We start from the raw sequence: 15,258 nt of genomic DNA on the forward strand, positions 1-15,258 counted from the left end.
TTGACTTGTTGTCGTTAGCAGTAATATACGGAGTATGAATTTATAATTCAAGTCTTTGTTTAAGGGGTAATACTATATAGTACTTCAATTACGTAGTAATATAATTTGTTTAATCCTGTTTTGGTGAGTTTGACAGCAGCTAAACACGGTTCCCTAAACACAATGTCATGTGCAATAGTCAATATAGGCAGCAGTAATTAAAGTTTCTGAAATATCTTTAGATTAATGTTTAAACAAAAATTCAAAAGTTGTTTTTTGTTTGAATTATTTGTGACGGAGTGGAGTAGCCCTTAAGGCCTAATCTCTTACGTTGAAATTCAATTTAATTCAGTTCACCTCAGCCCAGTTCAGTTCAGTTCAGCTCATTTCAGCTCCTAATTTCTTTCTCTTATAAAATATTCAGTTCAGCTCAGCTCAGTTAAATTCAGTTCAGTTCAGTTCAGTTCAGTTCAGTTCAGCTGAGTTAAGTTAATGAGAACAGGCCCTCAGGGGTATTAAGCGGTTTGACTGTTTAGTTCATTAGGTATAAATGTTAGTTGTTTGTGGAGTACTAAACCGGGTAATATGAGTATAATGATATTGAAATATGGTTCCCTCAAAAAAAAAAAAAAAAAAAAAAAAAAAAAGAAATATGGGGAATTTTTGAGAATCAATGGTAAACGTAGTAAATTGGGTGTAAACGGCTCTTTGAAAGCAGTGATGTGCAAGTTGAGTAATTTTAGGCAGTGGTAGCACTAGCAATACTATTTTAGTTGTTGAGTGAAAAGATTTCTAATTTGCAGAGCTGTGTAACTCTCTCTTTTGGTAGTCCTTAACTCCTTACTCTTTCCATCTAAGGTATACTGAGTACTCTTGCAACAATGCAAGATGATCCAGCTAACTTACCTGCTTCCAAACCTAATAATTCCCCTGAGATTCAATCCCCAATGACAAACCAAAATCCAGATATTAACATAAAAGTTTCAGGAGATGATTCAGCCCTTGCACTGTCTTCTTTTTATGATGAGGAAAAATAATTTGACGACTCATTTGCAGGTTTTTGAACCAGTACAAGGTCTACCACGTAGGTTCATTTACTCTCTCATTGGCATCTTAGTTTTTACAGCATTAATACCACTGCTAGTGGTGTCGTTTCTGCTAATACAATTCATTAGGCACGGTCATGGATATTACAAGGTCACCAAACTTAAGTTTTACATCCGTTTTTGGATGTACAATTTCTTGTTCAGCACGGCTTTAGACACAATGTGGATCATAAAATCAGCATATACAAAGAGTGTCTTAAGACGAAAGAGGAGTTACGATCTGAGTTGGTTCTTCATGTACATGACCTTATGGAGAACAAAAAAGATGAGGAAACAAAAACTTCAGGTCTGTATTCATGTATTAATAAAACATTAAAATTTAGTCATTAATTACAGATGATTTGGAATTAATCATTTGATTTAATTTTCAACTGTGATGCAGAGAATACTTCAGAGGGAGGCCAAGCTTTGGAAAACAATCAACTTGGGAATTCAAGCTAAATAAATCTTCACAATCCAGAGCAGTTGCAAACCTGAATTACAGTAATATGTAAAATGTTACATATTGTTGTTGAATGTTAAGCTAAGTTTTCAAATTTATAAGTTATTAAGAGTCGTAAGACATAGATGATAAAGCGTTTAGATCCAAATCGGGCTCTAAACACTATTTGTTGAAGAATGCATAGTTTCTCATGGTGAGTAACTTGTATTTTCTCGTTTTCTTGAGTATAAAAGTTCTTGTCAACCTATATGGCTATATGTAATCACCAAATGGATGTTTGGTTATGAGCTTATTGGAGAGTTGTTTGACTATTTCAAAAAGTTTTTTTTGGAGTGTTTAGTTAAGAGCTTTATACAAAAGTTGTTTTTAGGTCTTTGGTTATGAGCTTTTAGGTTTAACATGGTATCAGAGTGTTCAAATGAGGAAACGTATTCTTGAGTGACATATCTGAAATCAACTGGACGACTTGGAAAACCCCCTATTTTGGTTTGGAGTACGTATTCTTTTTCCCTCCATATCCTCTTATTTTACACTCTCTCGTTGCTGGGCGTTGTTCTTCCCAAAATGAACATAACAACCAAATGGAATTCTTCACCAAACTTCAATTTCGTTGCTCAAAGCTACAATTGGCACAAAAAATCGAAGCAGGTAAATGTAATTATTCCTCACTTTTATTCAAGTTTTCTGGTTTGTGATTGTTCTTGTTAAATTAGGGTTTGTAATTGCAATTTTATCTCTTCAATTATTCACTTATTATTATGGATACAATTGTTCATTTAGCATTGAATTAGCTCTAATTTTAAAAACCAGAAGTATCGTTTAATTGTTGCTCATTTAGAATCGTTAATATAATCTTGCTCTGATTTTGAAGAATCTGGGTATTTGTATAATACTGTAATTGGACCCTGCCTTGCTTTGCTGTTGCTGAGTAGCATAATTAATCAATATTATCACAAACTCTGAATATATAAAATATTATCACAGATTCAGAAGTAATGTAGCACATTAAATCAATTGCTATTCTAGTCTTAATTTAAGGGTAATTACAGTATAAAAGCACTTATTTAATCTTATATGTTTGAGTTAAACGCGGTTGGTTAAACACAATGTCATGTGCAATAAAGCCAATAATGCAATCTAGTCGCACCTCGCACCTTCCATAGTTATCACTCTTATTAGTTACCCCGTAGTAATTAAAGTTTGTGAAAATAATTAAATTTTAGATTGATGTTAAAGTTAGGTTAAAAAGTTGTTATAGTGTTACTAACTTCAACCTCTTTCAAATCACCTTTCTTCTCAAATCTCAATGGCTCATTTTAAACATTTTTTTGCTTCCGCAGTATGAGACTTGGACCTTGTTTGACAATTAGATGTTGCCTTTTAACGGTTTGTTGATATTATTGGTTAATTTTAATCAATATAATGAGGTCTTGACAGAGTGGTTAAGAGTTAGGGTCTATCTATAAGAGTTAGGTTCTATCTATAAGAGTTAGGTCTATGTATCATGTATGATAGATCATAGGTTCAAATTCCCTCACTCACTCGTGTGGCTTATTCGTGCAAATATATAAATAAAATTATTGGTAAAAGTAATTAAGAAATATTCATTTCACCAACTTATATCCTCCTTTCTTAAAAGCTTATATAACCAACTTTTTCAAAATTACTCTTTTTTTTGGGTCTCCAAACTCTATTTCAATCCAATTAGCACTCCTTCTCTCCAAAACACCCCTAAATTATGCAGTCATTTGAATTACTTGAGAATAATCAACTCAAACCTTAACAGTTTGACACTCTATTCAATCCATCCATTTCATGTTATTTGTGAGCTTACAAATACTATATTTCCTTACCACTCGTATTAGATTTAGATAAATTGAGAAATTGGTAGCTATTTAAGGAATCATTCACTATGATCTCATTCTCATGCCCAATCCTATACAATATAATTATTGCACTTGTTTAATATAACCTGAGCGATTCATGCCATTTATGCTTGGGCTTAATTAAGAGGCTCTTTGCCAATAGTCATGTGCCATTTCAGTAATTTTAGGTAGCTTTGCAGTACAGAGTACTATTTTAGTTAAGTCAAAATCTGTATGTTCTCTTTTGGAAGTCCTTATCTTCTTACTCTTTTTAGACTTTAGTTGTGTCCTCCAATTCCAAATCTCATCCCAAATCTGATGAGTAGCCTACATCCTCTTGCAACAATGCAAGATGATTCAGCTAACTTACCCGCTTCCAAAATTTATTCCCCTGAGATTCAACTTGCTGTGATAAGCCCAATTTCAAATACGGAAGTTAGTGTAAAAGATTTAGAAGATTCAGCTATTGTACTATCGTCGTCTCTTATTGATAGGATAATAGGAGTAATGAGCCTATTGCAAGCTTATGTCCCACTACGACGTTTGCTCATTTCCGTCTTCGTTGGGAGTATTGGTATTGCATCAATAATACCACTGCTAGTGATGTCTTTTCTGGTGATACGATTACTTCAATTCATTAGGCATGGTCATGACTATTACAAGGTCACTAAACTTAAATATCTTGTCCGTTTTTTAATGTACGGTCTTTTGATGGGGTTGGCCTTCTATTTTGGATTTGGGTTTGTTATAGCTGAACTTCATAGCTCCAAACATGCTGTTATTTTAGGGCACACCAAAGTAAGAAGTTCGTTTTTTTTTTGTATTTTAGGCATACTTTTCTTAAACGTGTTTATTTCAGGCTTTATCATTCTAGTTATTCCTCCATTTCCATTAAATCATATAGAAAGTGGCATTAATGTTCGAGAAGGAATACTAGAGATAATTGATTGTATCATTCTATGGTGGATGGGGAAGTATGTCGTCATAAAATATTTTCCTACCTTGAAGAACCATGAATCCCTCGGATTGCACACATGGAAATGGATTGAGGTATCAATCCTTATTCTCGTAGGCTACAATATCATTACAATTTCTACTCATACAATCGTGCTGTGGCTGCAAGATTTTGTTCGTGAAAATCTTCATCCAGGTACTGATACAAAATCACTACGCTATAAAATAGTAGAGAATTCTATGCATAGGCCGTACCTGGTGTATAGTGCTGTTGGTATGAAACACAGCATCAACTTTATATTGAATTCAATGCTGCTTCTACTTACGTGGGTGTTGTATTTTGGTTCCCACCAAAATGGAACACATCAGGCCAAGAAAGTTTTGTCAATTGGAACCTGGACTTGTGTTAGTGTTTTGATTTGCTCTGTTGTATGGTTGATCAAATCTTGTGTGTTATTGTCATGGGAGGCTGTTGCAGTCTATAACAGATTAGATTCTAGAATCTTACAAGGGGGGAAGCAGCTCTACTTTCTTGGCATCATTGGTCGCCAAAGCCATGATTTCTTTGACCTTCTGTACAGCGAAAAAGTAACTAGATTAAACGCAGAGAGTCTAAAAAGTAGCCCATTACATCCCAATTACGGAAAAATCGAAGAGAATAATCTGAAATTACCTCTCACTTCATTTATAAATGGCATACTTAATTGGGATCTCAATTCAAACTTTAAAGGGTTTTACCAGAGTACCTTCTACAGTAAAGCTGTAGCAGAGATATTCTCGAATGTGGATTTGCTTAATAATATAATGAGAGTTTGTGACCGTAGAAAAAGTGTGGGGGATGAAGTGGATGAGTGGGAAAAACAAGGAATGAATGGACTTCATGACAAGGATGAGGATGTTAAGCGCGGAGATGAAGCAGCAGCATACGTATATGTGAAGAAATTGTCAAAAGAAGTGAAGAAAACGGCGAAAGCTGACTTGTTAATGCAGGATGACCGCACTCCCACCTTACATGGCGTACAACTAGTGGCTCAATACCTTTTGACTGCTAAAAACGCTCTATCTAACGATAATTATACTTCTGATATCCTCCTCGATCTGCAGAAAAGAAGCCAAGATGGGTAAGATACTCCTTATTTTGCTTTAATTGCTGTAAATATGATATTATATCTACATCTCAATTTTCCTGTAAGATATTGGAGCGTAATTATTCAGCATCTTTCTTTCTTTTTATGGTTGATTGCAGGATTATCAAAAAAGACACCATGAAGCAAATTATTGAAAGTAATACCCAGCCATCATCTAGTGCCCTTGGAAATGGAAGTATGGAGGATGAGTTTGACTATTTTAAAGGTCAATTACATGATGACACAATTGATTTATCTGAAGAAATATCGCTTCATGTAATAAAAGCATGGATGGTATGTGATCAATCATCTCTCTTTTCCACTGTTTTTCTTATAACGACTTAATTATTATCACTAATTAACACTTTGGATTCTATACTGAGCAGGACAGGGCATGTTCCAATTGTTTGGTTCTTGCAAACACATTGAGCAGTGCGAAAGAGGTTGTTGATGGTTTGGATAAAATTATCAGCTTTCTTCTAATTGTTGCAACTTTTATAATGTGGCTGCTTCTCACTGGGTTGGCCTCCACGAAAATACTACTCGTCACAGCATCACCGTTTTTGGCTGCAACATTTATATTTGGAGAATCTTGCAAGACCCTATTTCATGGCATCATGTATATTTTTGTGGTGCATCCTTTTGATGTTGGCGATTTGTGCATCATTGACCAAAAAATGGTTAGTAATTTTTATCTTTACTATTTTGTACTAATACTTGTTTTCCAATCAATTTGGCAGGTATGATTATGATCTTGATAATATTTATGATATTATCTCCTAGAGATTAGCTATGCATATCATACTTTTGTAACCACATCATAGCTCATATTAGCCTTCAATGCATGCCATAAGGTTGTAATTGCTAAAAATATGTAGCTTGTTCATAAGATCAATGCAATTAAGCTTTTTCAAACTCTATTATGATCTTTACTCTATTATTGTAATAGATGGAGGTTAGAACTATTGGCTTTTGGAAAGCAACTTTTACAATAGTCGGTACACAAGAAGAAGTAATGTTTACAAATTCACAGTTATCCAACAAAGATATTGTCAACCACAGGTCAAATTTCGATTGGAACGACTGTATAGAGCTTGATACAACTTCTCTAAATAAGCAAAAAATCACAAAATTGAAACAAAAAATTGAAGAGTAAGCTTTTATATTATTTTCCGATGTGTTTGACTGTTAGTGTTTTATTTTCTCGAGTTTGTTATATGCAATATCATGAAAATTTATTCATCTTTGTTTGATCAGCCACCTTGAAGATGAAACAGAGAAGAAATTCACAGCAGATTATAATTGTATCGCAGTGTTGACAACTGAAGATAAAATCAAGCTAGCCATTAACTTAAGACACAATGTGGATTGTAAAAACAGCATATACTCAGAGTGTCTAAAGAAAAAGCTGGAGTTACGATCCGAGTTGATTCTTCATATACATGACCTTCTGGAGCAAATAAAAAATGAGAAACCAAAAACTTCAGGTTTGTATTCATTTATTAATAAAGTATTACAGTAAAACTAAGTCATTAATTGAGGGGATTTGGAATTAATCATTAACTTTAGTTCTCAATTGTATTGCAGAGAGTTCTACAGAGCAAGCTCAGGAAAACAAGGAACTAGGAAGTTCAAGCTAAATAAATCATCCCAATCCAGAGCGGATACAAACTTGAAATTATAAATATGTAAAATATTACTATTGCTCATCTTTCAATTTTTATGAAGTTACTAACGTGCAACCTCCTGTGAACTTTCTAATATCACAATATTCTCTGTTTCATGAATGCCACTGTGGTTCAGAACATAATCTGCTCTGATTTGTTTCTGGTTTTTCTTTTATTCAAGTGTCATTCTTTAATTTATGTGCTATTATTGCTCATCAGTTGCTAATTTAACAGCTTATGTGTTTCTGTTTGAAGCAGATGTGTAATTTGTCAGATGGAATACAAACGTAAAGATCGTCTAATAACTCTTTTCTGCAAACACAAGTATCATGTGGGCTGTGGAACCAAATGGCTAAGCATCAATAAGGTATAACAGCATCATCACTTCATAATTTGACAACATATATATATGATCCCTACTTACTGCTGTCAATCTTGTCTTTTTCCAGGCTTGCCGGATTTGTTACACAGAAGTGTTCATTGGTGCAACCAAAACGTTTAAGTAGCTGCCGGGGTTTAGCATAAAAGAAGAGAATGTTCATTTGTTATTCTTTTTCAAATTAGGACTTGTATGTAGGGAGTTGTATGTATTATTTACAATATTCCATATATTACACATGAACAATAATTTTTTTCTTTTAGAAATTAGGACTTGTATGTAGGGAGTTGTATGTATTATAATCAAGTCTTACTTTCCAAAGAAGTGACAATTTGTTACATTTAAGGTACGTGTTTTAAATGGTAATATATAATTTTTTTTTCTTCTGTTTTTTTTTTTAGGAAGTAAAAGCTTTCAGATAGATGACTGAGATCTCACTTACATACAAGTATATTGGTCTAATTACATGCAAAAGGAGTTAATAATTATCAGTGTCTATATTCAAACGCTTTCTATCCAAAAGTATACTATATGTGGCTAGTCTAGTGAAAACAATGCGTTTTGAATAAAGATGGAAAAGTAAAATTGCAGCTGTTTAAGATGGTGACGATTTACAAAACATAAAAATAAATAATTAATCTTATCTACTTCTGCTGGAAGTTCGAATGTAACATCAAAAGACAATATATATAATTTGAAGGTGCGTGATCACTTGCATGCATTAATAATACGTACTATATACTTTCTCCATTTCTTTATAGTTGAATCTAGACCTTATAATTCATCTTATTATTAGATCGTGAACACTCAAAATTTATGTCAACAAATTGATACCTCATATTATTTTTGAGAGCTTGGAAATTAAAAAGCATTCGATATGATTTCCATGTTTAATGGAATAATTTATAAGTATCTTACGATGTATTGTTATGAATTTACAAGTATTATATTATATGAAGGGTCTGTTCTCATTGACTGAATTGAGCTGAGCTGAACTGAACTGAGCTGAGCTAAACTGAACTGAACTTAAATGAATATTTTATAAGAGAAGGAAATTAGGAGCTGAACTGAACTGAACTGAACTGAATTTCAACGTAAGAGAACAGGCCTGAAGTATCATTTTGACTATTCTTATCAAGGAAGAAAATATTTGAGTAGTGTATTCTAAGAGACGCACAATGTAAGACCAAATAATTGAATCTATTTGAAAAAAACACGTATATAAAACAAAATACTAAAGAAAATGAGAAACAAGTGGATTTAGTCTATTCATCAATCTCAAATGATTTATGAAAATTGAAAACGTATTCAATAGTACGGAGTACAATAATTGAATTAATTAGCTTCACTCATTACCAAAATTACACCCATATACGTTTACTTCCCAGCTTAATTTTAATTAGATCTATACCGCAAGAAAGAAAATCTAGCTATCACGCACAAAAATTCTCCATTTCATAATTTTTTTCGCATTTACTATTTATGTAGTCAAACTTTAACGGTAACTAATAATTTAGATATTACGGAGTATAGATAATCAAATAAAATAGAGTATTGGAAACCTCGCACAATGCATACGTGAAGATCAATATGAATAGAAAGTATACTGTATATTATATGACGATAATTTAATCCAAAACTTAAAAATTCTATAAACAGATTATTTTCTTACCGTAATACAATGACTAAAACATTGCATTGAGGACACCTTATATAAATTTGGCTCTTTTGCATGAATATCCTAGCTATTGGATTTTGACTTTCATGGCAGAATGATCCCAAAATAAACAATCATCTTAATGTGCTTAATACAAATTTTAGAATGTGGTTGTTTGTTGCATGAGATTAATTAGTAATTTATTGTCAATCAAAACGTTAGCATTATATATTAAAAGTAAAAAATAAAAATAAAATTGCATTGCTAGGTACTCGTATATTTTTAGAATAGAAAACCTTGACAACAGAGTCGGTATATATATATATATAGTACTAAGTATATAAGTTCAATTTACAAAAATGCCCTTGATTCTCTTTGGTATTTTTTTTTTCTCCTTTAGAAAATGTGTATCCAAGTTAAGTCTTATTCAATCTTATTAGTGCTATTGATTCAAATGTCTACATTGATCATGTGAAAACCACATGTTACAATTGGAAAGTAAGATATTTGAAGAATTGAAGCACAAGATTATTGGAGGTTGTCTTATCATACCAATGCATGTTGCATTAGTACATTATATAATGTATTACACAAATTTTTCTCCCTCATGTTTATATCTAATCTTATTTTACAAAAAAATTATTAAGGTATTACAATATAATGTTTATTAATAATACGAAATAATATGGAGTAAAATATAATTAAATGCAGGACAAAGTAAAATAACAAGAATCCAAATACGCAGGCTGACAAGTGAAGGTCCAATTTCATAATTAGGCATCTCCAAATGGGTTAATTCAACAAATATGGGTATTTATTTACTTAATAAAAGATAGACTTAATGAAGTGGGACATATCATGTCTTATTTTAAGTAAACTTATCACACTTAATCACAAGATTGTATTCAATACCTGAGCCAAATCATTGCTTATTTTGGTATGCAGTAAATTTTCCAATCCATTTAATATAGTGAAGCATTTCTTTTTTTATTCATCGATGATCTGATAGATAATATTGGTGGGTTAAAAAACTTAAAATATACGAGTATTTAGTTGAATCGTAGGGTAAAAAGTAAAATAGAGATACATTATATACTACTAATAGCCCATTATATAATATGAGACGGTTAAAATAAAATTGTAAAACGAAAAACGAGATAATCTTAGAGAATAGATTGGAAATACATACGATTTGAATCAGAGTATGTTTTTTTCTTTAGGTATTGAGACAAAGCCACCTTACCTACTGCCAAGTCCTAACTTGACACATTGATTAGCAAGCTCTAGGGCCCAGCCACGGCTGCAAGCATTGAACCAACCAATCAAATTTGTGTTTGAATAATTCTACAGTAAAGGTTAAGTTGATATATTAATTCATTAGTCCGTATTATTTACGTTCTTCTTCCTTATATCTATAAATCACCACCACCACCCGTGCATTCACCACCTCCTCCATACATTTACAAATCACCACCACCACTGGTACATTCACCACCTCCTCCTTACATCTATAAATCGCCTCCACCACCCGTGCATTCACCACCTCCTCCATACATTTACAAATCACCACCACCACCGGTACATTCACCACCTCCTCCTTACATCTATAAATCACCACCACCACCCGTGCATTCACCACCTCCTCCTTACATTTACAAATCACCGCCACCACCCGTGCATTCACCGCCTCCTCCATACATTTACAAATCACCACCACCACCCGTACATTCACCACCTCCTCCTTACATCTATAAATCACCACCACCACCCGTACACTCACCACCTCCTCCATACATTTATAAATCACCACCACCACCCGTACACTCACCACCTCCTCCTTATGTCTATAAATCACCACCACCACCCGTACACTCACCACCTCCTCCATACATTTATAAATCACCTCCACCACCCGTACACTCACCACCTCCTCCTTATGTCTATAAATCACCACCTCCACCCGTACACTCACCACCTCCTCCTTACATCTATAAATCACCACCTCCTCCATACATCTATAAATCACCACCTCCACCTGTACACTCGCCACCTCCTCCTTACATCTATATATCACCACCTCCACCCGTACACTCGCCACCTCCTCCATACATCTATAAATCACCACCACCACCTGTACATTCACCACCTCCTCCATACATCTACAAATCACCACCACCACCCGTACACTCACCACCCCCTCCATACATCTACAAATCACCACCACCACCGGTACATTCACCACCTCCTCCATACATTTATAAATCACCACCACCTCCACCTTACATCTATAAATCGCCACCACCACCCGTGCATTCACCACCTCCTCCATACATCTATAAATCACCACCTCCTCCAATGAAGTCACCTCCACCTCCATACCACTATACATCCCCCCCTCCTCCAAAGAAGTCCCATTCACCACCTCCATACATTTACAAGTCACCTCCACCACCAATGCATTCGCCACCTCCTCCATACGCTTACAAGTCTCCTCCACCTCCGCCATACGTGTACGTGTCACCACCTCCACCAGTGCACAAACCACCGAGTCCATACTATTACACCTCTTCTCCACCTCCATACTAGCTAGCTAGTTATTATTACATGCTATCAAAAAAGTGCATGTTCAAGTGTACGTAGTATACATTAGAAGTCGTACTATCGTATTGAATGAAGCTATCTCCCACAAAACAAGTGTTTGATTCGACATAGTAGGGACAACCGTACCATCATTTGTTAGAGATCAATTGAATGTTTGTTTTTAGTTCATGTATAAGGGCTTTTTTTTTTATTCAATATTAATCTATTGTTTGTGAGATGTAACGTGTATAAGCTATTGTCATTAATGTATACGATAATATTGTCAATTAATTATAGCAAAAATCTTGTTTCACAATCTTGAAGTTCAAATGTTTAATACTCATACCCATGAATCCATAATTTTAATTCTTCTCTTTACTACTTAATATTTCATAAGTACTACTTTTAATGAATTGAACTAATTACATAATTTTAACCAATTAAAATTAATTTTCACCAATTGTAAATTATTACTTTCAAATCGAGCCTTCCGTAAACAATTTTGAGCTTGAGAAGTTTAATTAGACAGCAATAACGTGCAGTGTTCCCTGAGGTTCACATATTAAAAGGCACTAGAGGCTTACTTAGCTTGGTGCTAGAACAATTTCATTATTTATGCCTTGGCCCCCACTATATATGAAATTTAAGATTTCTTGCCACTTATTATGCCCGGTTCAGTTCACCTTTAAAAGAAAATTAGTAAAAGTAATTTCAATTTTGTAAAAATAGTTCATTATAGTAAAAAAAATTTCAATTCAATAAAAATTAGTAATACTATAGAAAAAGTATAAGAAAGAATCAATAGAAATAATTTAAGTTTAGTAGATTTTTCTTTAGTTTAGTAAAAATATTCAGCAAAAAATAATTTCAATTAAGTAAAAATAAGTTCAGCGAATTAAAAATAAGGGGATCGGAAGTGAACAGGGTCTTAATTATGTCTTGACCCTCACTATAAAATCTTAAGATGTTACCTTGAAACTTAATTTGTTTGAACCTATTATATAACACTTTATTATGATGATTTTAATCAGCCTAGCTAATTTTCTCTTAATTTAACAAAGCTTATTTGAACTTGTTAGAGTTTATTTTGATTGTAAACTAAACTTGAGTTGTTCTTAATAATAATAATAATAATAATAATTCTCATTACATGTAGCAAGTTGACTTTTATTTTGCTGCATGTATTAAGATACAGAGAAAGTAGTAATTACACGAATTATTGGGCCGACGATCGAGTGAGGACACAAACCACTAATTCAATACTGATAGAGATAGTCAAATAAAAATTAGTCAAGAGAAATATTTAGCCATACTATTTTAATTTTATGTGAATTTTCTATATCATCAAATTTGCTCTTTAGTCATTGTTAGTATGTACTTTAATTCCACTATATATGGTGCATCATTAGGACAATAACGTATTGCTCAATAATGGACGTGCCTTTTTCTAAAACCTTTATGTGCTAAATAGCAAAACTCCATCTTAGAGACCAACTTGTAAGTTGCAAGTGTAAGACAAGTTTATTTTCCACGAATTATTTGGTTTAAAGCTTCCTCTCTTTTTGAATTTTTTTTTATTTTATCATTTCAATTATTTTGGCATATGTTACTTTAGGCTATGAATCCAATGAAATAAACACTAATATCTCATTAATATATGAGTTTTGAGGCTTGTCATACATCATTGCATAAGCCATCACATAACAAACCTTGCACTAACAAAGAAATTAAGTATATAGTAATTAAATGTTGTGACAATCAATGATTCATGATATAATTAGCTTAGTTAGCAATTATTGGGAGGTTTGAGATTATCATAAACAAACTATTACATGGCCAGGCTCCTGCTTCCTAGGGTAGTGTCAAAATTCTGCTGAACTATTTACCAAGATTTCTACTCGGTACTTCAATGAGAAATCTAATCGAACAATATATTATGTTGCATATCTAGTGTATATATTGATGTTTAATAACGTTATTAGATCTTAACATTAATAAATATATAGAAATTAATCTCAATTTAATCTAAAAATCTTAATAAGTAATCCGTATATTATATTAGATGAAGGAAAAATGCTATACATAATCCTAAGGTTTATATATAAGGAGTTAAAAAAAAAAAAAACAAAACAAACAAACAAAAACCTACTAATGTGCGTGGTATTTCTAAATCAATTCCAAATAAGGAAAGATCTTAAATGCTTATGCATAGTCTAAAGGCTTCATATATCATTATCCTTAACTAAAAATATAAAAATAAAAATCTTTTTCACCTTTAATTCTATTAAAATTAAAAAAAAAAAAAAAAAAAAAGAAAAGATTAACCACCTGTAATAAATCCATAATTAAAATGGTGTGTGCCAAAACCTCCAAAATTTCACAAAAAACGTGGATATTAGCCTTTAATTTTGGAATTTTTTGACTTTTTTTCACCCTGAAATAAAAATTGCCGAAATGTTTACCATGGTCCCTAATATACTCCATAAGTCCAATTGGCTTGGTGGACCCATCCAATTCAACTTGCGTTTAAACGACCAATTTACCAGTTTACAACTTGCACCGATTTCATTAACTCAAGCCTACCACGAACATTTATGACAACATATAATGATCATATATGTTTCCAAACGGCATTATATGAACCCGAGATATATCCCCTATAATCTCAATACTTTTCGACACTGGCCCCCTAAATAATCGAAATTTCTCAAAAAGCGTGGATATTATCTTTCAATTTTGGAATTTTTTAACTTTTTTCGCCCTGATATAAAAATTACCGAAATGTTTATCATGGTCCCTAATATCCTCCGGTAGTCCAATTGGGTGGTTGGAACCATCCAATTTGTCTTTAAACGACTAATTTACCGGTTTACAACTTGCACCGATTTCATTAATTCAAGCCTACCACGAATAATTATGACAACAAACAATAATCATATATGGTTCCAAACGACATTATAAGACCCTAAGATTTATTCCCTAAGCTAGAACTTCAAGACTTTTCGACACCGGGCCCCGAAGACTCCAAAAATTCTCAAAAAGTGTGGATATATCCTTCAATTTTTGATTTTTTTTGACTTTTTTTGCCCGTAAATAAAAATTACCGAAATGTTTACCATGGTCTCTAATTCCTCCGGGAGTCCAATTGGGTGGGTGGAACCATCCACTTTGCCTTTAAACGGTCAATTTACCGGTTTACAACTTGCGCCAATTTCATTAACTCAAGCCTACCACAAACATTTATGACAACATATAATGATTATATATGGTTCCAAACGACATTATATGAACCCGAGATATATCCTCTAAAATCTTAAGGCTTTTCGACACCGGACTCCGAAACCTCCAAAATTTCTCAAAAAGCGTGGATATTAGCCTTCAATTTTGAATTTTTTTTTTTTTACTTTTTTTCGTCCGGAAATACAAATTGTCGAAATGTTTACCATAGTCCCTAATACCCTCCGGGAGTCCAATTGGGTGGGTGGAACCATCCTATTTGCCT

At 33.1% G+C, this 15,258-nt stretch overlaps 2 protein-coding genes across 2 annotated transcripts; both read left to right on the plus strand.

The window, feature by feature from the left end:
* The first annotated feature begins 3,737 nt into the window (after positions 1–3,737).
* Positions 3,738–7,895, plus strand: LOC145626207 (mechanosensitive ion channel protein 10-like). The gene is made up of 9 exons (XM_081678634.1): positions 3,738–4,197; positions 4,252–5,467; positions 5,593–5,767; positions 5,860–6,153; positions 6,423–6,625; positions 6,731–6,960; positions 7,061–7,161; positions 7,399–7,507; positions 7,590–7,895. The coding sequence occupies exons 1-7, from the start codon at positions 3,738–3,740 to the stop codon at positions 7,111–7,113; spliced, it is 2,631 nt and encodes an 876-aa protein (XP_081534760.1). The 3' UTR covers positions 7,114–7,161; positions 7,399–7,507; positions 7,590–7,895.
* Positions 7,896–9,982: 2,087 nt separating this feature from the next.
* LOC145626208 (uncharacterized) lies at positions 9,983–12,109 on the plus strand. The gene is made up of 2 exons (XM_081678635.1): positions 9,983–9,986; positions 10,558–12,109. Exons 1-2 carry the CDS (start codon positions 9,983–9,985, stop codon positions 11,760–11,762), a joined length of 1,209 nt encoding a protein of 402 aa, XP_081534761.1. The 3' UTR covers positions 11,763–12,109.
* Positions 12,110–15,258: the final 3,149 nt, after the last annotated feature.

Source organism: Chenopodium album, chromosome 4 (assembly GCF_948465745.1).
Source record: "Chenopodium album chromosome 4, dcCheAlbu1.1, whole genome shotgun sequence".
NCBI classification, from domain to species: Eukaryota; Viridiplantae; Streptophyta; class Magnoliopsida; order Caryophyllales; family Amaranthaceae; genus Chenopodium; species Chenopodium album.

Coding starts and splice junctions, on each gene's coding strand:
- LOC145626207 (XM_081678634.1), top strand. CDS start 3,738: ATGCAAGATGATTCAGCTAACTTACCCGCTTCCAAAATTTATTCCCCT. Junction 6,154..6,422: donor GCATCATTGACCAAAAAATG/GTTAGTAATTTT, acceptor TTATTGTAATAG/ATGGAGGTTAGAACTATTGG. Junction 6,961..7,060: donor TGAGAAACCAAAAACTTCAG/GTTTGTATTCAT, acceptor ATTGTATTGCAG/AGAGTTCTACAGAGCAAGCT.